Source organism: Gigantopelta aegis, chromosome 9 (genome assembly GCF_016097555.1).
Source record: "Gigantopelta aegis isolate Gae_Host chromosome 9, Gae_host_genome, whole genome shotgun sequence".
Classification (NCBI taxonomy): domain Eukaryota; kingdom Metazoa; phylum Mollusca; class Gastropoda; order Neomphalida; family Peltospiridae; genus Gigantopelta; species Gigantopelta aegis.
In genome coordinates this window covers 28,115,304-28,143,216 of record NC_054707.1, presented here as the reverse complement: position 1 = coordinate 28,143,216, position 27,913 = coordinate 28,115,304, and the positions used below count along the sequence as shown (strand labels likewise).

At 36.9% G+C, this 27,913-nt stretch overlaps 1 protein-coding gene across 3 annotated transcripts; it reads right to left on the bottom strand.

Moving 5' to 3' along the window:
• Positions 1-181: 181 nt before the first annotated feature.
• Positions 182-24,130, bottom strand: LOC121380993 (ropporin-1-like protein). Of its 3 annotated transcripts, none has more exons than XM_041510061.1 (6): positions 24,022-24,130; positions 12,669-12,806; positions 7,085-7,208; positions 2,445-2,606; positions 1,245-1,420; positions 182-638 (listed from the first exon to the last, which is right to left on the bottom strand). In XM_041510061.1, exons 2-6 carry the CDS (start codon positions 12,803-12,805, stop codon positions 569-571), a joined length of 669 nt encoding a protein of 222 aa, XP_041365995.1. In that variant the 5' UTR covers position 12,806; positions 24,022-24,130; the 3' UTR covers positions 182-568. The 3 variants fall into 3 exon arrangements, with proteins under 3 accessions (XP_041365995.1, XP_041365993.1, XP_041365996.1); XM_041510059.1 differs by having other exon boundaries at positions 23,954-24,102; XM_041510062.1 differs by having other exon boundaries at positions 23,938-24,075.
• Between the last annotated feature and the right edge of the window lie 3,783 nt (positions 24,131-27,913).

Below are 27,913 nucleotides of genomic sequence, written 5' to 3'. Positions count from 1 at the left end.
TGTTTTTACAGACATTTTTTCTTCACATTTTAAAATATATCTTAATAAGACGCAAATAGTTTTAATAACACAAATTTAAATATACTAGTTGTTTGTTTTATACATGAGTACATCAGTATCAATGTGGTTTGAAGCAGAATGAAAAAATATATGAATACAAAAACTAATCAAACATGTACAATCATTACAATATAACATGTAAAACCATTACTATCAATGTTTTTAAATAACACTTTATGGTGATCCTTTATTAACAAGATGATAACTGAATATTAAAAAATCCACCATACAGATTTAATCTGAGAATTACAACTGGAAGCTAGGACCCAAGAATAAGGTCAAATTGCGTCAAAACTGTCTTTTTTTTCAGGGAGGGATAGGTGAAACTGGAAACACACAATTTTCAGTCCTATGCTTTTACATCCTGAACCCTATGAATGGAAACATTTGAGCATGTTGTTTATGTATTGTAACAGAAAACAGATCCAACATATCGGCCACACTGCTGCTAACTGATCAGCACCAGATGGTAGAGAAGCTGAAGATCAGCACAGGAAAAGATCATTTCTCATGCTGAAAGTGGCGGACAATCTGGGCTGAGGAAATTTCTTGGCATTACGTATCCATCTTGTTTATCTCTGCGAATAGACCGACAAATAAAACTATTTATTTAGTTATTGTTTGCTTCTTTTTTATTTGAATATGAACTGCTCTTAATGAATTATAAATAATGACTGGTGCCTCAAAAACAGGATGTTGTTGATGGAAAGAAAAATGCTGTGATGCTCTATCTGATTTGCCACTATGCCCTTCCCATATATTCCATGTTGTATATGTAAGACAAAGTAAGGCATATATATCCATTTAACAGCATAGGCAAAAGCCCAAGGTACCAGGGTGAGAAAACTTGATAGAAAGTAAATTGTTTTAGTGCCCTTTTGAAGAAAGTTTGCCTTGGTGCTCCTGCAACTTGCTTTGTGCCCTAATTTCTGTTATTTAACTGAAGGTAACAATTGCCCCCTCCCCCCAAAATTAAAATTTTACCCCTGCAAATTCAATGACAGGACAAATACTCCATGGCATTACTTAAAGCTGTGATTACTAAAGTCAGAACCACATTGTTAACAACTACGATAAATTACTGTACTAGTTTCTGCAAAAAGTCATCTGATGCAAGGGGCATCTGAAATGCATGTAGTTGCTAAAATGAATGGCCATATATGTAGATATATATATACACTTACACTTCGTACTGAAGATGTCCAATTACATCACTGACATGTTGCTGTGAGATTTCTCCATCAATTTGTGCAAGGTATGAGTAAAGATCAGTAAACAGACGGAACGCTATCCTGGCTGGTCCCCCTTCTGCATCAGCTGTTAGAATTTCACATATTACCTTCATTGCATCTGTGATGTCCTAAAATTAGCAAATCAAAAGTATTGAAAATACTAATTATCTTTACTCTAGAATAAAAAAAAACCTCAATTTAAATTTAAAGCAGGATACATGACATAGTTTTTAAATGAAATGAAAGTATTTTACTATTTATAACTTGTTTGCAGTAAAAAATTACTGATACTTGCATTCAAAATATAATTTATTTGTGCCTTCACTATAAAAACTGAAAATCAATTTCAGACATAACTTCTGATGAAATGAATAGCCTGAAAAGATAGTTATCAAAACATCCATTCTGCTTAGACATTGATCTTTTTTTCTGTGTGCCAATACTTCGCAAAACTATGCACAGAGTTGACTGGTGTTGTTTCGGTAATTACTACAGGGTTCGTAGCGGTCTTTAAATTCCTTGAAAGTCTTTGAATTTGAAAAAAATAATTTTTAGGTCTTTGAAAGTCTTTGAACTGTAACAAAAGTCTTTAAATTCTCACAAATCATAGCCAAAGCAATGATGATATCTTTTACAGCTGCATGCATTTAATATTTTCCAGTTACAAGGTTTAATCTGTCATGGTGCATGTAAAAAATCTCAATTTGTTGCCATGGACAGCAAATGTAAATGAACTAATTTGGTATTTTTATCGCATTCTATTGTTTTTGACTGCTGTGTAAAAAAGTCTTTGAAAATGGCAAGTAAAAGTCTTTGAATTTGTTTGGTCTTTAAGGCTATGAACTCTGTTATTAGTATTACTCCCCCTCCCCCAAGTTATACATGTTCACCAGCAATATTCAGTATAATTCTGAATCAAATACTTCAAAGTTGGCTAAAAATAATTTGAACTTTCAGCCAAATTGGTTACCATATTAAAATAAAAAGCTGAGTGAGCCCAGATACTGAGTTGATTATAAATCAAAAACCATAAAAGCTCCTATCAAAAAGGGATCAATCCTGTGACCCAACACACCTCATGTGAGATATTCACCAGTGATCTACATTCTGCCCCACTGAACTACACAAGTGACTCTTATTGGCAGTACATACCGCTCCTAGGGCTGATGCTGCAAGTGCAAAGAATTTGTTCCATTCTACATCACCACAAAAATTTCCTATTCTAATCAAATCATCAAATTGTTCCTTTGGTAGTGCAAGATCTAGCCATTTCACTTCTATCTTGTTCACAGGAACCACTTTCTTGGGTCCAAGCTGAAAAAGTTAAAATGTAAGATGTATTAAAATAATTCAGTGTATTGACCTAAACATTATCTTGATAATATTAGATAAAAAACATTATTACTGTAAATACATAAGCTGACTAAAGCTGCTTTCATATGCACATGGAATGTATTTTTCTTGAAATTGCTCACATAATATTCAATATGTATCCGGGTTTTGTACTTTTTTTATGACTCACATCATGTATTGCTTGCGGTTTAAAAGTTAACAAATGTTAATCTCTAATAATTTGTGTAGACTGCTTCAGAGAATCCATGTACTAAATAATGGAACAATTCAATAAAAATCTTGAGGATAGACTTCAAAGAAATGTTGACAAACGATGGACTGATGGATGATGGGCATAAATATGAAACATTTGTTTCTAAATGTAACAAAATTCAATATTAATGCATTGGCTATGCTCATCATTTCATCACAATGTACTTACATGTATATGTACTTGTATTTTTTTTTTTTTTTTTTTCAGTAACAGAAGTAGTTATATCAAAAACAAATCAACTCTGTTTCTAATTTTCTATTACATATACATTGTACGCATACCAGTGGGTGACAAATATTCAATAAGCAGTTTCTTCATATTTATGGTCTCAACTCTCTCCCCCCCCCCCCCCCCCCAACCCCAAATATTGTATAGACAAGTCCAAGTCTGGTATCTTGCAGTTCCCAACTAGTAGACACTACTGAAAATGGTAAAACAAACACCCACAATTAAACACCCTAAAGCAGGATTGACTATATATATATATATATATATATTCAAATGAAGCTTGTTATCGGTGTGCCGCTAGAGTGCTCTATACTGTTACAGTAGAGCGGTTACACATATAATAATAACTTGGATATATTATACTTTGACTTCCATGGTTTATTTACATACAATACTGTTTCGTACAGGTCGCGATGTTTGTGCGAACCTGCACTCTTCAGTGCATAGACCATGCATTGAAGAGTGCAGGTTCGCACAAACATCGCGACCTGTACGAAACAGTATTGTATGTAAATAAACCATGGAAGTCAAAGTATAATATATATATATATATATATATATAGTCAATCCTGCTTTGGTGGCCACCTCTATAAGACGGCCACCTGTCTATGACGGCCACTTCTAGGTCCCCCAACTCAATTTTCATTATATTTTACCTATATATGACAACCATCTGCTCCACGTGGCCAGCGGCCACTGTTTTTTTAACCAAAAAGGGTAAATGGACCTGTCTATGGCGGCCAAAAAATACAATTGGAAACCTGGCCACAAAATTTCTTTGTTCTTTCGGTCAGTTTCTTCATATTTATTACATAGGTGTGCATAAACACGTACGTTAGATGTTAAGATGTTTAGTGAATTAATCTTTGTTAGTTTTGCTATGTGATCAATATCTTAATCTTCTGAATACTGAAGTTAACAAAACTCAGAAAACATAAAGCAAGTGTTTGCTTAGGTGTACTTAGCAGCAAACGGTAGATCAGTGAAGTTAGTGGTGTGTGCTATTACTCCTAATTACCCTTATCCAATAACATCAGTGGTATCACCAAACACAGTTGTTCAGACATATTGTCACCTAACACAACTGGAGTTAAACATGCTAACTCTCAAAGTTATTAAATATAGCTACATATGTGTTTTTTAACGTTCGTTTCTAAAATGCCTCTTAAAGTTCGTACCGGCCTCGTTGGCGTCGTGGTTAGGCCATCGGTTTACAGGCTGGCAGGTACTGGGTTCGGATCCCAGTCGAGGCATGGGATTTTTAATCCAGATACCGACTCCAAAGCCTGAGTGAGTGCTCCACAAGGCTCAATGGGTAGGTGTAAACCACTTGTACCGACCAGTGATCCATAACTGGTTCAACAAAGGCCATGGTTTGTGCTATCCTGCCTGTGGGAAGCGCAAATAAAAGATCCCTTGCTGCTAATCGGAAAGATTAGCCCATGTAGTGGCGACAGCGGGTTTCCTCTCAAAATCTGTGTGGTCCATAACCATATGTCTGACGTCATATAACCGTAAATAAAATGTGTTGAATGCGTCGTTAAATAAAACATTTCTTTCATAAAGTTCATAAGCCGGTTGCCTTAACGATAGATGTTATTAAAAAATCAGAGAAATAAACTCAGTGCTAGAAAAATTGCAGAACAATTTGGTAGAACTCAAATTGATGGAATTCTGAAGAGAAAAGCAGAGGTGTTGGCAGATTATGAAACCAATCAGCCATCTGATAAAAAGAGACAGAGAAGAGTCACGGGCAACGATGATATAAACATACTGAATGGAAATGGTTCAATGATGCTACAGTTCGTAGAATAAATGTCAACGGTCCGTTGATTAAGGAGAAGGCATTAAAAGTTGCTGTGGATTTGGGTGTAGACAATTTCAAAGCGTCAAATGGCTGGTTAGACACAATCTTGTAGGTACACTGATCGGTGAAAGAGGTGATTTAAGTGACACACCGGCTGAGGATTGGAAAATCAAATTGCCAGCAATGTGTCATGATTACGTTTCCAAGGATAATTTTAATATGGATGAGACGGGCTTGTTTAAATTGTGTTCTTTAACATTTTGTTTTTATTATATAATAAAAATTGGTGTAGGTGCAAATGTTTGTTTTTTAAACCTCATTATGCGATGTTAGTATTTGTAAATTTTTGTGACAATTTTGGATTCCTGTTACGTTAAAACTGTTTTTAACATATGTAAAATTACAGGCAATCCAATATTATGTCTACATATATTCCTTTAGAGATAAAATAGCAGCAGATAATTTAGCCATCCCTAGGGGTCCAAGCACATTTCTTTAAAACTTTTTTAAAAGTTTAGACTGGTCGCAAGTTATAACTGTTGCAATATAACGTTGTCTACTGGTTTGCTGCGCATCAAGTATCTAAAATTCAGCCTAAAACATTTGTCAGAATACTAGTAGTATGTCTGCGTGAATAAACTTCCTGTATACGTGAAGTTTGCAAGTTTTAATTTATGAACGTTTAGGGCCGTCCATAATTATCAACATTTTCACAAGCGTACAAACCGTACTTGGGGGCGGAGGAGGGGTTACGGGCCAGCGTACACTTCTTTTGAAAGTGAAAAATGTCAATCAACATTTTTCATTTTGGGGATGTACACTTTATGGGGGGGGGGGGGGGGGGGGGTTGTCAAAAGCGTACTCTTTGTACACTTGTGAAAATGTTGAAAACTATGGACGGCCCCTTACAGGTCATGACGTAACCAATTTGTGGTTCTCGTAAATTTAATTTTGCATAACCGACACGCGAACAGAACAGCGGTTTGCGTGAAATATTGTGCCCTGGTAGTAGTAGTGGTAGTGGTAGTAGTAGTAGTAGTAGTAGTTTTTAAATGTTACATCTTATGCTACCTCTATATGACGGCCACCTGCCTATGACGGCCATTTTTTAGTGGTCCCGTGAGTGGCCGTCATAGACAGGTTGGACTGTATATATATATATATATATATATATATATATATATAATATATTATTTATTTTTTTAATTCATCCCCTCTAAAAGTGTTGTTTCATGTGGTCAGTAAATTCCTTTAACTTGATCAGTGTACCGGGTAATAAGTTAGGTTTTTTTGTTTAATGACACCACTAGAGCACATTGATTAATTAATCATAGGTTACTGGATGTCAAATATTTGGTAATTCTGTCATATAGTCTTAGAGGAAACTCACTAGCAGCAATGGATCTTTTATATGCACTTTCCCATAGACAGGGCAGTACACACCATACCCTTTGATATACCAGCTATGATGTGACACATGGGAAGGAGTTGACTAAAATTAGGATGACAAATTGTGTTTGGAAATAGAGTAGTGAAATAGTAATTAATACATGAGTGGCCGTTAGATACCATTTCTTACGAGTTGTTTTAAAATTTATCTAACGAGCGAGTGTGAGTTTGATATGTTTTTAAACGAGTTGTAAGATAAATGGTATCTAACTGACATAAATGTATTATGGTATTCTATTTCTTACATATCCTCAAAAACCAGATTTTAAGCAAACTTTAACATCTTTTTCAACAAAAAAAATAATTTACAGCCGTTGCACTTACCATACATGTCACAGACAAATGATTGTCAGGTTAACTATATGTCACAGTGTAATCGATTTCAATTGTGCTGTTTTTTTCATTGGATGTATGGCATTGGTGACCTGATCATCACCTAGGAGCAGCCAGTCGTATGTCTTGGAATTGTTAACATACGTACATGTGTAAACAAGTTATCAAAAATAATGAATGATGTTCTTACCAACGGGTGTATAAGAAAGACTGTTAAGTCCACCATCCACCTACCCCACATTCCAGCTGTTGCACATAACAGCTTTATGTACTTATTTTACTATTATTGTCCATGGAATTTGATTTGGTGGTATATATACCCTAATTGCAGTTGTGAGATAATACATGTTGTATCACATTTATGGATACCTGTCTGTTAAGAACACGAAGAAGTCCTGGAGTGAGACCAGTGTCCGTTTTTTGTGTGGCTACTGGCATCTCAAGTCTCTCTTTTACTGGTGGTGTTTCCCCTTTAGCCATAGCTCGGAAATAACTGTAACACAAAAAAACACACACGCTAAAAATATCTTTCAGTTTCGAATTTCTAAACATCACAGGCACTGAAATAATCAATGTGTGGTAACCCAGGTTACCACAAAATACAAACCTGGTAACCAATAGGTTTCCACACATTTATATTTCTATAATTACAATAAAATCCCTTCCCAGACACACTGATACTTCATTCATATCCAATATTCATTCTTATTATATACTGTAGGTAACCCGAAGTGGGCCTCAGTATCTAGACCGTGGTCCGTGTGTGAGGTGACGTGATGTTGTTGTACTTGGGTGGAGAATAAAGGTATGTTGTTGAAGAGTGTGTCTCGTGTCGTGTGTTGACTACAACTAAGTGCTTACATTGGTGGCAGCGGTGAACAGGGGAACTGTTTATGGCATATGTGGTGAAGTAGACAATGACTTTTATTTACTGAATTGTTTTGCGTGACATTTTCTGTCAAATTTTGGAGACAATGCTATCTCGCTGTACGTGTTCATTTCAAAATGGCCAATTTCAAAATACCAATGTTTAACCCTGCTCTGACATTTAAACAATATATTGAAGAGATTTATTATATTAAATCTTGGGGACTAGGAGAGAAACGTATGCAACACTAAGCGACACTTGAATTCACGAGATAGATCGTACTGGTGAGAAAAAACCTGCAGCTGCAAACAACTTTCACAAACTTAGTCAAAATGAGCACAAATCAGTTGATAATTTCGCTCACAGACTCTTCTCAAAGTAGATGAAGCATACCCTTTTTTGCACAAGCAAATAAAGACGAACTATGTGTCCATAGAAGAATTAAATGTTGTTCTCTGTCAGAGTGCTAAACTTCCTAAATTTGACTATTTAACAGATACAGCCTGACGTCTAATGTTGTCTCTTAAATGTGATGAACTGGCAGATGTTACACATCAACCGTCTATGTCCGTGTTTCGCATCTGTTGTCACTATTGCAATACACTAGCTCATAAAGAGTCTTTTTGTCGTAAAAAAATTGCTGATAAAAACAGAACTTGTGCTAATGGTGGTCAATACATCCAGTCCAATGAGCTGAAATGTTTCACATGTGGTCAGCATGGTCATATCGCCAAATATTGTAGAAACTCTGAGGCAACAACCAAGAAGCAGCTAAGTACCGTTCTTTCTCGTTTCGACGACTGTCCTTTGGTTACCATTATTCTTGGCCAACATTCTTCTGAAGCAGTGATTGACACTGGAGCCGCTATATCCTATATCACTATGTCCATAGTCGATAAAGCATTTCCTCATGGGTACAGTCTAACCGAAACAAAAACAAAGCTCTCGGGTGCATTTACGTCTAAACTTCCACCGTCGGTAGGCATGTTGACAACAACATTTTACAATGTCAAAAACATTCATACTCATAACTTCCAAGTAATTGATACGAAGGAGGAAGTGTTTCTGATTGGATGGGATTTTATGTGCCAATTTGATTCCATAAACTTCAAACCTAGGCATGGTGATGTTGAATTTAATCCACCTATAGCGAAAGCAGACAATAATATCGGTATTGTTTAAACTTTGGAAACAGTAGTTATTCCTCCACATTCTCAGAAGGTCCTATGTGTGTCCGTCACACAAACAGAAGAGTTAGATGGTTCAAATCCGTTATTGATGGCTGAAAGAGATGAGAACTTTGAGAGCAAAACCAGTCAGTTTGTTGGACTGTCAGTTTCTAAAATGCAGGATCCAAGTGTTATAGTGTTTAAATCCTGATGGCAAAAGCAGGACTGTGTATCGTTGCCAGACTGTTGGTCGGTCTGCTGGTGTTAATGTCATAATCAAGGAACATGGGTCTTCGAAGACTGACAATGGCATTAGTGAGTTTGACGTAAATTGGAACATTGGTCCTGCGGACGAAGGTGTCAAATCTCAGCTTTTGGAGCCTTTGGATGAGCATAAGTCCAAAATATTCACTGGTCTTGGCAAATGTAAGAACTTTCACTATGACTTAAAGTTGAAATCTAATGTCATCTCACTCTATTTGCTAGTAAAGAAGGCGGATAACACGATTAGCTATTGCCTAGATTTCAGACAGCTGAACACACACTTGGTAGATGAGATTTTTCCTTTAATGACTCCATCGGAAGCGCTAATAAAGATTATGGATTCAAAATGCTTTACCGTTCTCGATATGAACGTGGCCTACAACCAAACTGAATTAGATTAGAGTTCTTGTCCTTTGACAGCATTTCAAACTAGTACAGGTGTATATGAGTTTACTAGAATGTGTTTCGGTTTAAAAACTGCACCTTTAGCTTTCCAAAGATTGATGCATCTTGTTCTAGCTGGGTTGACCGTGAAACATGTCATGGTGTATTTGGATGACATTTGTGTGCATACACACACTGAGCAAGAACATTTACAGTGTCTACGAGACATTTTTGAGAGGTTTGCTGACAATGATCTGACACTAAAACCTAAGAAGTGTTATTTCTTCCAGGAGAATATTGAGTATCCAGGTTTCAAAATTTCAAGCAACTGTGTCCAACCTGGTTCGAAAGGTCTTGACGCAGTTATAAACTATCCAATACTAGAAAATGGGAAGAAATTCGGTCCGTTCTAGGAATGTGTACATATTTTCAGAGATTTATACCAAATTTCTTGGATTTGGCACTACCACTGAGTAAAGTGGTTGAAAAACAATCGTACAGGTGGGGAGATGCTGAAGAAATCTCATTCAGTCATTTGAAAACGTGTCTATCCATACCTAATTTTAAGGACAATGCACCAAAGTTTGTTATTCAGACAGATGCCAGTCAAACTGGTCTTGCTGCGGCATTGCTTCAAGCAGATAGTGATGGTGTTGAACATCCTATTTCTTATGCGTCTAAAAAGCTTTCCAAAACTGAAAGGAATTACTCGACTATACACAGAGAAGTGCTTGCATTGATCTGGTCTGTTCGGTAATTTAGAGAGTATGTGTATGGCCGAACCGATCATAAACCTTTGACTTTTATTATGTCATTGAAATCTCTTAAGTGTGCTAGATGGAGTACTGAACTTGCTGATTTCCAGTTTGACATGGAATACATTTCTGGTGTTGACAATGTGCCTAGCGATGTGCTGAGTCACGCTCCGATTGCAAATGAAGATACTTTATCTCCAGTGTTTGTCCTGACATGTGGTCAGTTGAACCGCAGTGATATAATTCAGAGATCACATGATCTGTATCACTTTAGTGCTGAACGAATGCTTCAGTTAGGGTAACAAATTGATGAAAGTATTACTTTGTCAGAAGTTAAAGAGTATGTCTCTCACTGTAAAGTATGCTTAGAAGGTCTGCATGCTGTGCCTAGAACCCCTGTAGGTATTACAAGAACTGCTAATCTTCCATGGGAAATTGTGCATTGTGACTTTCTGGGTCCCTTACCAAAAACGTCATCGGGTTTTGAATACATTTTCACGTACAAAGATGATTTGACAAGATTTGTGATTGCCTGACCTATTCGTTCTGCAACAACCGTGATATCGCAAATTCTGTTATTGATAGGTTGTTTTCAATTTTTGGACTGCCTCGTTTGTTGCATAGTGATAATGATTCTGTGTTCACTTCGAGTGATTTTGTGACCGCAGTTGAGAAATGGAATACTGAATGCCGGAATACACCATTAGCAAGACCACGGGCAAATCCTGTCGAGAGATCGCACAGAACTCTAAAAACTTCTCTTATGAAGACAGCGAAATGTTAAAATTCCTAGGATAAAGTCCTTCCACAAATCATAGCAGCACATAATGTGGTGCCTAATCGGATAACTGGAGTTTCACCGCATTACGCAATGTTTGGACGGAATAGCCCAGTGCAGCAGTAAAAATGTTCAGGGGATGATTCTCAAGGAGAGGAGGAGGTAGAAATGAGAGAACTGGAAGTATTGTAAGGAGAAACATGAATGTGCAAAAGTGAATCATCGTGAATCTTCCATGACGGATGTGGTCCATCTTAGGGGTCCTTTCCATGAGGGTGATAATATTGCAGTGAAAATACTCAGAGGACCAAAATACAAACAGAAACATTTCAGATTGGGTTTCCGTGTAATGAAATCTTATTGGGATTTCCTGAAGGTTAAAAACCTGAACAGTGGTAAAACAATAGTTGTACGTTCAGATCTCGTTATTAAAGATGATATGGGGGGGAAGAGTGTAGGTAACCCGAAGTGGGCCTCAGTATCTAGACTGTGTGGTCCGTGCGTCAGGTCATGTGATGTTGTGCTTGGGTGGAGAATAAAGGTATGTTGTTGAAGAGTGTGTCTCGTGTCGTGTGTCGACAATACACAGCTACATGTGTATGAAACCATAGAAGTGATATTCAGTGAAAAGTCATATTTTCACTGTAGTTTAGTTACAGTGAAAATATAGAAATCATATTTAAAGAAGTACCAATTCATTTGATTGTATTTGAAAAAAAAAAAATGTAACTTAAACAATTGTACCTAAAAACAATGGATATGAAGTGCAATGACAGTAAAATGTTTAAAACTGATTGACTATGAAGCCAAATAATGGTGACACAATGTCCTGTCGTTGAGAGTAAGTTAAAGTTTTTGTTTGTTTTGTTTGTTGGGTTTTTTTGGGGGGTACGATCGCTTTCGCAGGTATGATTTTATAGTGGTATTATTAAATAATTATTAATTTAACATTTAAATGAAGGTAATTTTAATTCATATTTCCATGGTAGAAGAAAAACAATTTCAAATGTGCTAACGGAACAAATATATCATGGTGTTACATGTTTTCGATAGGAAAAGAAAAATATATTAACAAAAAGCGAAACATACTGTCAAAAATTGGGAAAAATGCATATAATAAATAGACCATTTCATGGTGGTTTTCTAATACAAATGTTTATGTCAAATTTTTATATAAAATTACACCACCTAATTTTTTATCAGTCAAGTGTTATTTAAATATCCATACAGTACCAGTACAGTTAGAATAATGATATATAGAGGCTATTTCATGTTTTTTTTAAATTAAAATGTTTATGTCAACGAGTGGACGAATATGATACATATCACGAATATGTGGTAACGAAAAGCTTTACAGAAAATATCTAAAAGGATTACATGAGTATGTCTAATTCAGAACTTTTTTGACAAAAAACTAATACATGTGAAGCTTTTTGTGTTGTAACCACATCACCAACAGTTCTGACACAAGTGACAAGCTAACTGGACATACTTGTTGCTGTGATGCCCATTATTGTTGAACCATTATGAATTTATAATTTGATGACACCGAAAGTTCCACAAAAGTAAATAACAGAAATAGTCAAAGCAAAAATTGGGATAATATTTGCAACAAACATGTCATTGTTCATGTGACAGCTAAATATACACCAAATTGGATTCACATCTATTTTAATAGGGTGTAGATGAAGTCAATAAAACAGAATAAATGCATGGTTCAGAGACCAATACTCACGCTGCCGACCAAGCAAGAACATCTTTTGGTTGTGTTCTAATTGCAGCTTTTGTAAACTGCTTCAAAATATCTGGAAGGTCTGGTGGAATGTTTATTTGCTGGGAGCAGTAGTATGGTTCATCTGGATTAGTCGGCATCCTGGAAAAAACAAAAAACTCAAAAGAATGAGACTTTCCCCCCGAGTTTGCTGCTATTGTGACATGTTTCTGACTAATAGAGGCTTTTTGACAACTAAAATGACATACCAGCATTCAATACAATACATTTTCTTGTTAGAATATCAGTTTTTGAATACATGTACAAGTTAGGATTATTAACGGTCACTTTTCGCACCCTTGTTTTGGCTTCATGCACAATAAATATAACATATCTGACGGTAATGTTTTGAAATGGTACTTTTAATTTTTTTCATCTTTTGAAACTAGCTTAATATTTTGTCTAAAATTGTGAAAAATAAAAACATACTGACAGGTAAACTTCATGGTCTGCTCTCACAACTGTTTTGACAGGGGTCTGTAGACCAGTTTTTATTTTAATGTGGCGAAGCACTGTAATAATATAGCTAATTTTTAATTATAATGACGTCACTATTCCAATAATTGTTCCAGCCAGTGCACCACAACTGGTACATCAAAGGCTGTGGTATGTGCTATCCTGTCTATGGGATTGTGCATGTAAAAGATCCCTTGCTGCTGATCAAAAAGAGTAGTCCATGAAGTGGCGACAGCGGGTTTCCTCCCTCAATATCTGTGTGGTCCGTAACCATATGTCAGACGCTATATAACCATAAATAAAATGTGTTGAGTGTGTCGTTAAATAAAAACATTTCCTTCCTTCTTCCTTCTATTCCAATGATGTCACTTTGCATCTCTTTACACTAAAAAAAAAATGGGTGTATGATGTTTCCGTTTTAAGAACGCCGGAAAAATTCCAATGGCAAATTGCTATTAAAAATCTTTTATTTGAACATTACCAATACATCTGACTGTGTTTGAAAAAAATAGTGTCATCATAAGAATTGTACTATTTACACAATATGGATTTCAAGTTACATTACATTACGATATTACATTTATTGTGTACAAAGCCAAAACAAGGGTGCAAAAAGTGAGTTATCGACCTTAGTAATAAAACTGACTCCCTATATTTGCAAACAGTATTTTCCGAATTTATCTACACTGTAATATACTAGTTCACCAAGGTAAACATCTATGGTCCATTTTTGTTACATTTTGACATCTATTGGAGCAATAAATATCACAATAATAAATAATGGGCCGAAACATTTATCTTGATGAACTATAATAATACTAGCTTGAGTGTCCTCTAGCTTTATGCTGTTATATGTGAGAATAACACTAGAGATTATCGTGTTATGTTTTATTGGGCTTAGGTTTTATAGTCCGTCCCACAGGGATTGCATTTTTTTCATACTAAGTTATTTATTTCCGAGCCAACTGATTTGTAAATTGCACACACAATTTGCATTTCTTTGTTATTTCCAAAACAATTTTACTTTTCTTCTTATGTCAAACCAAACTGAACTTACTAAAAACATTTTAATAGAATGATTAAAATTTGAAGAATTTGTTGGTTGTAACTTTTATTGTTGCGTCCATCATTACAGGCCTGGGGTGAGAATCCTGGATGTACTCCGTATGATGTAAGCAAATAATGTCAGATACTCTTTATAACCTTACTCTCTGCCCTTGTTCAGCAGTGTCTCTGTTCTAAAAAAAATCCTATTTTATTGTGTTCATATATGTCGCAAGGACTTAGAACCTAAGCCCAAATGAACATAACATGATACTGTGTCAGAATCTAGAAATGTTTGCAATACTGGCAGGTGATCTTTCGTTGAATACTATGTAATAACACTGAGCTCTAGGGGTCACTAATTCAAGGGAGATAACCGCGTTAGCAGTTTACCAAGAAGGTTGGCGGAGTTGCACCTCTTGAACAGAGACAACATGTTTCGTAGAAATAATCGAGACTGACACTATCGAATTACTGAACTTGAATTAAAACAAAAAACAACAATACAAAAATGGAAGAAAATGAGAAGACACACTAATTTAGGCCTAATATCCCTGTACCTAGTAAGTTGGATATTCATGCAAGTGGCTTGGAGAAAATTCATAAGACAATGGAACAATTATGAAATTGTTACACGGTTGGAGACTGAAAGTCCAAAATATTGCACTTCTATGTTTTTGGCATGTGTTGATGAAGAAGCCTTTGACATCTTTCATGGGTTTTCATTTGGGGAAGATGAAGATGAAAATGACATTCATGTGGTGCTAAAAACGTTTGAACAGTTGTGTATAGGTGAAGCCAAGGAAATACATGAAAACATTTTCTTCAACAAAAAAAACCAAGAGGGAGAGACAATTGATGCATATGTAAGCTCCCTGCAGAAACTTGTCAAAACATTCAACTTTAATACGTATGAAGAATGCATGCTAAGGGACAGGATAGTATAGTACTTGGGGTGAGAGAAGACATGGTTCATCAAAAACGTTTAGAGGATAGAAAGTTAACTTTATCATCATGCATTGAAGTGTGTCAAGCGCATAAGTCGTCACACATTCAAGCAAAAGCAATCACAAGCACAGGGATTGTAGATCGAGTAAGTCGGAGAAATAGCACAGGAACCAAACATATACAGCAAAAGAATCAAAGTGTGTGCTTCAAATTGGACACAGGTGCACATGTGACTGTGATCCCAGAAAACTGTATTCCGAAGATGAAAACTCCACTCCAGAAATCTATGAAAGAACTGTTTGGCCCTGGCATTGAATGTGTTGGGCAAATTTAGCGCAAAAATTAAGTGCAACGGTGCTGTCACAACCCAAGATGTCTACATTGTGCAGAATTTGCAAGAGCCACTGTCAGGTAGGCCAGCGATTAAAGCACTACAACTGGTTCAACGCATACATTCTGTTCAGAGTACACACAATAGCTACAGAGAGGCGTATCCGAAGCTCTTCTCGGGTCTAGGTAGAACAAAGGAAACCTACCATATTAGGCTGAGAGAGAATGCTGTACCATATGCTGTCTCTGCTCCAAGGCGGGTACCACTGAACTGAAATACTTGGAAGATTTGTATGTGATTTGTCCAGTGACTACACCAACAGACTGGTGTGCACCAATAGTAGTGGTGCCAAAACAGAGGAAAGACACTATCCGGTTGTGTGTAGATTTGACAAAGTTGAACGAGAGTGTTATGTGAGAAAACTACTCACTTCCGTCGGTGATTGACGGTTTACAAGCAACCCAGAATTGGTTAGTACAGATCAAGACTAGGCAGCAGAAAGACCAAGTATGTAGTCAAGTTGCACGCTACTGCAGAGAAGGGTGCCCTGCAGTAAAGTCTAAAGTTGATCCACATATCCATCCATTCTTCATAGTGAGAGACGAGCTAACAATGCAAGAAGGACTCTTACTATTTCGTACCAGACTTGTCATCCCAGCAGGACTAAGGAAAGACATGTTGACCACAATTCACAATGGCCATCAGGGCATCGTAAAGTGCAGAGCACTGGCCAGGTGTTCTATGTGGTGGCCAGGAATATCTCAGCAGATTCAATCCACGGTAGAAAACTGTAGGACTTGTGATAAAGAGAGAAAAGCTAGACCTGAACCTTTGAAGCCAAGTAGTGTTCCAGATTGCCCTTGGCAGAGAGTGGGAATGGAGTAGTTTGACTGGTGTGGTTAGCAATATCTACTAGTGGCTGATTATTTTTCTCGCAACATTGAACTGGCACACTTACAGTCCTCGACCTCTTCAGTGAAATCACACAAAAGCTTGCACTACAAGAGCATCTTCGCACGTCATCATACTCCTGAAGTCGTTCATTCAGATAATGGACCGTAGTTTTCATCACATAAATTTACTCGATTTGCTACAGACTATGGATTCACCCATGAAACTAGCAGTCCTCATTATCCTCAAGTGAATGGGGAAGCAGAGAGAGCTGTACAGACGGTCAAGAACTTTCTGCTGAAAGCTGAAGATCCCTATCTGACACTACTTAACTATAGAGCAACTCCACTCCATTTTCAGTCTAGCTGAAATGTCCATGGACATGAAATCTCTCAGGACAAGAGTTCCAGTCATCCCTACCTTGCTTACACCTGATTGGCCTAAGCTGTCTAACATAAAGTTGGCAAATGCCATCCAGAAGGAAACACAGAAAGAAAACTTTGACAGGTGACAGAGCTACCTCACTTTCTACTCTGTCACCTAGAGATCCAGTATAGATCAAACAACCTACTGAGATTGAGGCTGAAGTCGTTAAGCCTATTGGTTCAAGATTCTATATAGTCAAGACACCATCTGGGCTATTCAGAAGGAACCAGAGGAACCTGAACCGAAGATCTTCAACCCCGCCATCTTATCCTAGGGTCAACCCTGCAGTGCCATCGACATTACCAAGTCCTGCAGATGACAATATTGATATGGATGTGGACTCTGTCCCCGTAAAGTCCAAAGATACCATAGAGCAGTCAGCTTCTCTATCTTCTCCATGTGGGATGATGACTCGTCCAGAGGGAACAATAACCAGAAGTGGTCGTGTAGTTCAAGCACTCAAAAAACTCTTTAAATGTGGATAGTTTTGAACTGTGTAGTCACAGTAGATAGGTGTTTTGTTAAGTTTAAGTAATCATTCAGGTTTTCCCAGTTAAACACTAAAGTTAAAGTTGAACTTTTTTGAAGAAAGAAAGAACAGTTAGAAATTAGTCTTTCTTTGTAGTTTCATTAGTTAATGAGAGTTTCTCATTTGAACACTAAAGCAAAAGTTGGGTTGTTGCTTGGGAAAGGAGAGAATAGTTTTAAGCTTTAAAATTAGAGAAAGGGGGATGTACAGTTACAGAATATCTAACACTATTTGCTTACATCATACGGAGTACATCCAGGGTTCTCACCCCAGGCCTGTAATGGTGGATGCACTGATAAAAAGTTACAACCAACAAATTCTTCCTATTTTATTGTGTTTATATATGTTGCAAGGACATAGAACCTAAGCCCAAACGAACATAACACGACAGAGATGACTGTGTGTAATACTTTTAGCAATCGTTGACAACCAAATGGTAGCCAGCTACTGTGTCTTATATACGCACTCTTTCATAAATCTGATGTCACAGACCTTTGGTTCAATTATTCCTGAGTCGAATCATGACATCCCAATGCAAAACTCCATTATTGTTGTGCTGATATAAGACAATGTCTAAACTGTCGCACTAATGTTTAAGGGTCGTATCATGCACACTCGCAAAGCAAATTGGCTAAAACACTACATGATGTGCAAGTGTTATGGAATGCTCTCGCTGAGAAAAATGTTAAAAGGTTAAGATCTTCAACCAGATGTATCGCAATACACACTAAAATTAAGATTGGACTGAGTGCGGCAGACATTTTTTGACATTACTCAATAAATGGAATTATTTAGGTCTTTATGTTTTGAAAATACTTTGACTTATTTGTTCATCGGAAGAAATTCAAGACTTAGGCCCATACCCAATATTGTAAACAAAATCTGTCCTACACAAACAGGCCCGTAGCCGGGGGGGGGGGAGAGAGATCAGATGATCCCCCCCCCGCAGGATTAAGAGTTCCGCTCAAATGAAAAAAAAAAGAGGATTTTATGTAACATATAAAAGCCCTTGTCCCCAAATGACCGGGATAACGTAGCCGGGTTTGCTACCCGTCGGACTCCTGAATCACCAAATCAGTTATAGCGGTATGGTTAATAATAATGTATTATATACGATTCAAAAAGAGAAAGGCATAATTAGATTAAAAGTGCATTTTATTACAAGATAATAGATACATAAAGGTCTTCAGAAAGTCAACACAGTCTAAACTGACAACATATCACGTAACAATATTAGTTAGTTTACAGATTAGACTGGAAACATAGATTATCTGCAGTTATTTGTTCTTCTTTTTTGGTCAGAGGGGCGGGATTTAGCTCAGTCGGTTGAGCATTCGCTTGAATTGCTTGCGTCGCAGGATCGAACCACCTCAGTGAATTCGTTAAACTGATTGGGTTTTTTTCGTTCCAACCAGTGCACCACAACTGGACAAAGGCCGTGGTATGTGCTTTCCTGTCTGTGGGAAAGTGCATATAAAAGATCCCTTGCTGCATTAAGAAAATGTTGCAGGTTTCCTCTATTGACTACGAGTCAGAATTACTAAATACCAAATACCAAATGTTTGACATCCAATAGCCGATGATTAATAATCACTGAGTGACTGATAACACTTTTATTTCAGCGACATTTTAAGATATTTCACTAAATGTTATAGAATAAAACGATGTTTCCAAATATCTTCATTCTGCTAAAGATCGCATGCACATTACCGGTTACTTCGTGCGAGTGTGAACGAAGCTTTAGCACACTCCGGCGACTACATACATACATACGTGCGTCTATGGGACTGGGCTGCCTTTCTAATTTGGCACTCCTAACTATTCATTATGACCAAGATATAGATGTGGACGAGATTGCAACATTATTTGTCCAACAGCACCCAAGGAAAATGCAACTCGACTCTGTACAATGAAATGATATGATCTTATGCAAGTTAGGGAGCAGAACGTAGCAAGGTGTCAAACTTGTGCCCAGTTCTTTTGTTCTTTGTACAATAAAATATGTTTGCAATCAATCTGTGACCATGCATCGATATAACTGCGTTTGCTATCCAATAACCACAAGGGCGGGATGTAGCCCAGTGGTAAAGCGTGCGGTCGGTGTGGGATTGCCCACACGTCGGTGGGCCCATTGGGCTATTTCTCATTCCAACCAGTGCACCACGACTGGTTTAACAAATGCTGTGGTATGTACTACCCTGTCTGTTGGATGGTGCATATAAAAGATCCCTTGCAGCTAATCGAAAAGAGTAGCACATGAAGTGGCGACAGCAGGTTTCTTCTCTTAATATCTGTGTGGTCCTTAACCATATGTCTGACACCATATAACTATAAATAAAATGTGTTGAGTGTGTCGTTAAATAAAACATTTCCTTCCTTCCAATAACCTCTGATTAGAAGTCAAGGTGTTCCAGTAGGCTTAACTTTATTACAATTTTGTCATGTATCATTTATTATAAATACATTAGTATGACTAAAAACAAGCGGTTTCTTGTCGTGGCTTTGTGATCAGGCCATTTTACATGCATACCATAACGTGATGCAACTTGTTAATGTATATTTCGCAACAAACATTTGGCAAGGGGTTCTATATCAGAGTTTCTGCTAGAAAGAAATTTTTGGGTATGGCACTATGGAATTGATTTCAACCACAGTCAACAGAGGGTATGGGGGACCTCTCCCAGAAAGAAAATGGGTTACGTTTAGGGTTATGGTTAAGAAAGGCATACAGTAATGATAAGATTAATTGATTTTGTCAAAAAGTTTAACAAAAAAACCCTAAATAAAATCTGCAAAAAGATTTGGGTATGGCGTCAAACCTATCACACCTGTGATAAAACGAGATATTGTCAAGCATTTCTTAGTTAAATTCAGGCCCGTGATAACACTGTAAATGCAAGTGTTTTATTATAAAAAACAAATATATATATATATATATATATATATCATTAAAAAAAAATTGCGGCAATGAATTAGGATACAAAACTGGGGCATGGTGCAGTGCCCTTTTATATATTGCTAGCTAGAACACTGTATTCATTCAAGTGGTTTTATAGTAAACACGATAGATACCATTATGTCAATGTGTGTCTTCATCCCCTGGGTAACATTCATATGATAATCCAGACGTTATGATCCCCTATTTCTCAAGGCAAATAATAGTTCTACTATGAGAGTAGTAGACAATGGGAGATCAGTTCTACTGACTGACCAGTACTGCTTCTAACTATAGGCACTGTTACTGGAGTTGATGCTAAACATATCTAAGTTTAGTAAATAATTATGAGTAATAATGAAAGTAATCGCTGATTACAATTACATTAGCAATGTAATCGATTACGATTGTGATTACATGACATTCTCAAACAATGTAATCGATTACGATTGTGATTACATGAAAACATCTCTGATCCACTCCTTCATAATATAATGCTAGAATTCTAAAGCCTGTTATGCATTAGCGCGTCGGCAGCAAAGCATCAATAATTCCTACATATGCACAGCACATCAAAAAGAAACGAAAAGACAGAGAAAAAACCCCAGTCATATTTGAAAACAACGCTGCAACATTATATATATATAATTTTATATACCATTGGTATTTTCAATCACGTTTTTTATCACTGACCATGCAATCACTGGTGGCCATTTCCGTGTCTTTTATAATCCATTATATTGAATGTCCCAATAACATGGATGTTTCAGCATCTTAACTGTACTCCATTAAGATTTTGTTTTGGCACTGTTTGGCACAACACCCCCTAAATTTTGCGACAGTTACATATATCGGAAATTTCGGTTGCCAGGCAGATGACTGAATTGTAAATTTTGCTTGTCTGAGCAAATGTTTACTCATCTAAGCAAATTTTTACTTGTCTGGGGCGAGCGGACGAGTACTTTTGGCTCCCTAAATGGATTTTCTGGATCCAACACTGGTAAATAATGTTACCTTGGTGCTAATAGTGTAGTCATAGAATTTAATTAATCACTTCATTGAATTTTAAGGGATTATCAATACATAACACATCTTTGTGGCACCTGATGCATGGCAGTCATAAAAAAAGTTAAATATTTATACTACTACAGGGCTGGCCAAAAGTACTTGTCCGCTTACCCCAGACGAGTAAAAATTTGCTCGGACGAGCAAAATTTACAATGCAGTCGTCCACCGGGCTACTGAAATTTCCAAAAACAAACTGCCTCTTTATCCCTTTGCTATACTTGTAATTCCGTAGTCTGCAGCAAGCTTTGTTCATCATTTCAAAGCTTGGCCAAAACCACGAGGCTGTTCACTGACTTCGATTGGTTGTGCAAGTAAGAAAACTATAACTGACCCCCAACAACCAAACTCTCTCAATCTCTCTCTCTCTCTCCATCCATGCATCCATCCATCCGTAATACACATACAATGTGTGTGTGTGTGTGTGTGTGTCAGGCTCCTGATTATTATATAGAGTACCGTATCTGACCGGAAATAGGCCCATGCCTTTGAATGAGCGCCCCTCTTTTTTCAAGGCATTTAAGAAATTAGGCCTTTATTCGTAAATCGTGGTATTTCATGTCAGTGTCTGTGAAATAAATTGCAAAAAACATTGAAGGATCAAGAAAAAAGCTGTTCAGAACCTTACAATCCAACACGTTACTAAAATTTATAAATAGACTGTTTGTAAAATTAGTTTTCACTTTATCAATGTGAGCTCGTGCAACACGTGTAATGTAAAATGAGGTCAGGGAATTCCCACTGCACGGTTGGTTTTTCCACTAATGTAGTAGCATTTCGTATTACAAAATTAGGTTGTCTATTTGCAAGTTTTCGTATTTGTTTCCCAATTAAATTGATATTAAATATACAAACAATGAACATTTAATTCACTAAATGTTAAAGAACAGTGAGTAGGCACAAATGCAGGAAAAATTGCAAAAATTAAATGTCCAAAAATGCAATGTCCTGCATTCTACAAGTAAAATTCATCCTGCCCCCCTCCCCCACTCTCCAAAAAACAAAATAACAACAAAAAATCCCACAAAAACAACAATTCCCCTCGAAATTAATGTTATTCACTGTGAAATCATTACCTCAAAGTAGCACATTTTCGATGATCATTCTAAAGAAAAGTGTTAAAGTTAAAAAAAAAATTCACAAACTCATTTCTAATTTTCCTTCATTCCAATAGCAATTTTTTATTTTATATTCACAAATTAAAGGAAATAAACATATTTAGTAATACAGGGCTTACAAGTGCTTTGTATGATGTAAAACTGTTTTTATTTAAACTCTTACGTTTTGGGACAAGTTAATATTTTTGTGGGCAAGTGAAATTTGAGAAATACTTGCCCGGTGGGCAATTGAAAATTTTGGTATATGGCCAGCTCTGCTACTACATGTACAACTTTATTCGAACAAAATGTGTGTTAATATTGGCAAAAAAAGGTGCTACCAAAAAATTAGATCCATATACAGTTTCCGTTACAATACAATAACTAGAGAACATTCAAGCTATGATAATACTAAAGTTACAGGATGATGAATGCTATTTATTTAATGTCATTAAAATGATTCGTTCCCTGTTCTGGCACAAGCAGGAAAAGACAAAAACGGCATAATCAAGGTGCACTCAAATAGGGTCATTTTTAAAATCAAATTTAATAAACAAGAGTTGCGGCTGTTTACTAAGGTTGACGATAGTCACTTTCTGTACCATTGTTTTGGCGTCAATCATGTTAATGGATGTTCCCAAACTGTGAAGAAAACTCCATAAAATAACAGCATGCAGACGAAAACAGATCGGATGTTGATTGCGTGAACCATGCACAAGAAAACAAACCGATGCAGTTAGGGACATTGATGATAATGTCCAACATCCTGTCATGTAAAATATTATGAACAATCAATCTAATTAAAATTAGCTCCACTATTACATGTGGATCTAACAGCAGCCTGTTGAAGCTCATGTCCAGTTGACCTTTCATCGGACCAATCAAAACCTTACTTGCAAAATCATGCCAGTGATTTGAAAACATTCGGGATTATGCTGAGGGTATAAGAAATGTTTCGGGTGAATTACGAAGTATGCCGGAAACTAATTGCAATATAAAATTTTATATAAAATTTGTTTCAAGACCAAAACCAAAACCATGATGGCATAGCCATAAAAAAATTTTATACTAGAATCCCCTGTTTTTTCAATGTTGAAATAGACCAACAAGTTCGCCTATTGCATAAATAGTCTCGCCCGATATTTTTAGAATTTGTATGCTCCCGAATAACGCTATAAATGGCGGAGTGTAATTGGTTGATATTAAAATTGTTATTTATAGATGAAATGTCACCTGGACATGGAAGTCCACGCAATGCTGTTAGATCTTCCGGTAGACCCAGTAGAGATAATTTTAATCAGATTGATGAACAATTACCTAAAATCCGAATAGTTTCATATCTCCATAAAATATATTCGTCATTGGTGTCTAGACCTGTTTACGTGAGGATAATGATCGGGAGTGTGACCAAACATTTTGGGCCGTTGTGGAATCTTAACAAATGTCAGTCTTTCTCTTAAGTTACGGTTAGAGTACTCGAGATAATGCTAAAATATACGACTACTTATTACCTGTCCTTACTATTACCTGTAATAAAAATGGTCACCAACAAAATTAGTGCATTTGTTTAAATATGTAAACTATGAACGACACACCTCAAGTCGCCTTTCCACCTAAAGCATAAACGTATGCAAGATGTTGACCTTTTCCGTTTCCAACAGTTGTTAGTGGCAACAGATGCTTTGAAGGTCTACTTTGATCGAGACTAAGGGCGAATACTCGATCACAAACTGGTTTTAGTTTAGCTTTGTACCAGTATATTTTATTAATCAAATTGAAACTGGTTTCAGTGCAGGATCGAACCACCTCGGTGGATCTATTCGACTGATTTTTTTTATCTCATTCCAACCAGTGCACCACAACTGGTCAAAAGCCGTGGTATGTGGTTTCTTATCTGTGGAAAAGTTAAAGTTTGTTTTGTTTAACGACACCACTAGAGCGCATTGATCTATTAATCATCGGCTATTGGATGTCAAATATTTGGTAATTTCGATATAATATTAGTCTAAGAGAGGAAAACCGGTACATGTTTCCATTAGTAGCAAGGGATCTTTTATGTACCATCCCACAGACATGACAGCACATACCACAGCCTTTGATATACAAAGAAAGAAATGTTTTATTTAACGACGCACTCAACATATTTTATTAACGGTTATATGGCGTCAGACATATAGTTAAGGACCACACATATAATAAGAGAGGAAACCCGCTGTCGCCACTTCATGGGCTAATAATAAGAGAGGAAACCCGCTGTCGCCACTTCATGGGCTACTGTTTTCGATTAGCAGCAAGGGATCTTTTATATGCACCATTCCACAGACAGGGTAGTACATACCACAACCTTTGATGTACCAGTCGTGGTGCACTGGCTGGAACGAGAAATAGCCCAATGGGCCAACCGACGGGGATCGATCTCAAACCGACCATGCATAAAACGACGAGCGCTTTACCACTGGGCTACGTCCCATACGTAAGTCCTGCCCCTTGTCTGTCTGTGGGAAAGTGCATATAAAAGATTCCTTTCTGCATTAGAAAAAATGTAGCTGGTTTCCTATGATGACTACGTGTAAGAATTACCAAATGTTTGACATCCAATAGCCGATGATTAATCAATCAGTCTACTCTAGTGGTGTCGTCAGACAAATCAAAACAAACTGAAGAAAGATCGCACAAATGCAGTTAATTATAAACAACATTTCATGGAAATCCAAGATGGGTTCCGTGATTACATTCTTGTTTACACAGACGGATCACGGGTGGGAATTCTGTGGCTACTGTTTATCCGATTGGGCATCCATTTTAAAAAAAAGAAAGAAATGTTTTATTTAACGACGCACTCAACACATTTGGCGTCAGACATATGGTTAAGGACCACACAGATTTGAGGAAACCCACTGTCGCCACTACATGGGCTACTCTTTCCGATTAGCAGCAAGGGATATTTTATTTGCGCTTCCCACAGGCAGGATAGCACAAACCATGGCCTTTGTTGAACCAGTTATGGATCACTGGTCGGTGCAAGTGGTTTACACCTACCCATTGAGCTTTGCGGAGCACTCACTCAGGGTTTGGAGTCGGTATCTGGATTAAAAATCCCATGCCTCGACTGGGATCCGAACCCAGTACCTACCAGCCTGTAGACCGATGGCCTAACCACGACGCCACCGAGGCCGATACATCCATATTTACTGCAGAAATATGGGCAATTATTAAGGCCCTGGAAGAAATTAAGGATTCGTATGCATCCAAATATATTATTTTTATAGACTCACGTTCGTGTCTCCAGGCATTACAATACATGAAGCTGGAGCATCCCTTCCAGAGGCGGATCCACAGGGATCAAGTGCCCTCAAAATGTTCAAGTGTCCTTTTTGTTTGTATACAAATTGTTTTGCACGTTTGCAAGCATTTAAGGTGCACGAAGTTAAGTTGTGCGTGTATGCACAAGCTTGCAATCTCAATGGGAAGCGGACGACGGTTCGATATTCAACGTTCAACATTCAATATTGAATATCGCTCTGACAGAACAACATTCAACATTCAGTATATTTTTTTGAAAGATGCAATTAACATTCTTTAAAAACTTCAATTCAGATACAAGTGTTTGTCTATGAAAACAACCAATTTAGGATGATTTAGGAATAAACGATAATATGGGATGGCTCGGAAATAAAGGAAAGTGGTAATTCACGCAAAAATTTACTAAAGGTCGCAATTCGAAGATCAGCTCAATATTCAGATTAGACCCACAATTCTGAAACTAAACACAGAATGTTTATCATAACATAAACAAGTGTTCAGTAGTGCACATCCAACCCATAAATAACAAACACGGGGTGGCTCAGGGTAAACTTCCCAAGTAACGCCCCATCACTATTTATGGTACACAGTGTAAAAGCAAGCTACCCACATTTCTGAAACTAAACATAGAATGTTTATCATATGATAACCAAGTGTTCAGCAGTGCATATTCAACCCATATATAACAAAACACGGGGTGGGTCAGGGGCAACAGTCGAGGTAACGCCCCATCCATATATATGATATACAGTATAACTACACCACACTTGTTTACATGCACACAGTTCTGAAACTGTACATAGAAAGTTTATGAAATTCTACAGATCCATCCTATAGTGAATGTTCGTTGGTAATGTGAAGTCTAGGGTGTCTCAAGACTCTATCTGGACGTGACACCCCATTAAATGTCGAAATTCGAAAGAAGCTCAATATTCAGATTAGACGCACAATTCTGAAACTAAATTTAGAATGTTTATCATATGATAAACAAGTTTTTAGTAGCGCACATCCAACCAACACATATCAAAACACGTGATGGCTCAGGGGCACCTTCCCAAGTAACGCCCCGACAATATATATGATACACAGTGCAAAATAAAGCTAACCACAATTCTGAAACTAAACATAGAATGTTTATCATATGATAACGAAGTGCACATTCAACCCATATATAACAAACACGGGGTGGCTCAGAGGCAACTTTCACAGTAACGCCTCATCTACATATATGTTACTGAGTATAACTACACAACGCTCGTTTACAGTCACACAATTCTGAAACTAACGATAGAATGTTTATGAAATTCTACAGATCCGTCTTCTATTGCGTGTTCTATGGAAATGCGAAGTCTAGGGTGGTTCAAGATTCTATCCGAAAGTGACGCCCCGTTAAAAGTCGAAATTCGAAGATGAACACAATATTCAGATTAGACCCACAATTCTGAAACTAAATATGACGGGATTCCATCAAGCTCATAGTTTTTTTTACCCATTAAGGACCCCTTGCCTACAATTGTTGTTCATATGAACAACAGCACCTAATTAGGGCCTCCAGTTGTGCAACAGACATTTGATATACATGTAGTTAACCAACCTGTGTTTGTAACAAGAAGTTATTACTAAATAACTTCACTATCTATTGACCGATTTGAACCAGTACCAGTTACTGATTAGTAATGAAGACTAGTATATTATATGATATTAATGATTATATTGTAGAAAAACCTAACATATTTACTCTTGTTGGTGTATAGTTGAGTATACTGATTTAATTGGGAGATTTAATTGGCCATCAGTCGATTAATCCATTATTACCAGTAGTTTAGTCAGCCAATTTACACCTAAATCGTAGACACTGAGAGTCGTCAGCCAGTGAGAGTCTACTGAATATTCATGAGCAAACGGTTGATCGACATCGAGATTTTACGACATCGAGCAATGTCCTGGTGTATATATATATAAATTATTCCAACTGTAGATATTAATGTAACAAGTATTTAATAATATACAGTGTGGTTAATAAATTGTGTAATTGAATGTTAATGTCAATGTCGTTGTTTGTTGTTTTCCTACTCTTCTTCTGTGGGATAAACCCGCCGATATTTTGATGAATTTTACACCAGTGGTTACGGTTATCTAAACGTCTGAGCAACTTAATTTCATAAATAAATAAACAAAAAACAA

Bases quoted from the DNA above. Each gene is read 5' to 3' on its own strand.
- LOC121380993 (XM_041510061.1), bottom strand. From the start codon at position 12,805: ATGCCGACTAATCCAGATGAACCATACTACTGCTCCCAGCAAATAAAC. The intron at 7,209-12,668 runs GTGAGTATTGGT...TTTGTGTTACAG, and splicing joins GTTCTTGCTTGGTCGGCAGC to TTATTTCCGAGCTATGGCTA. The intron at 2,607-7,084 runs GTATCCATAAAT...TAACTTTTTCAG, and splicing joins TTCGTGTTCTTAACAGACAG to CTTGGACCCAAGAAAGTGGT.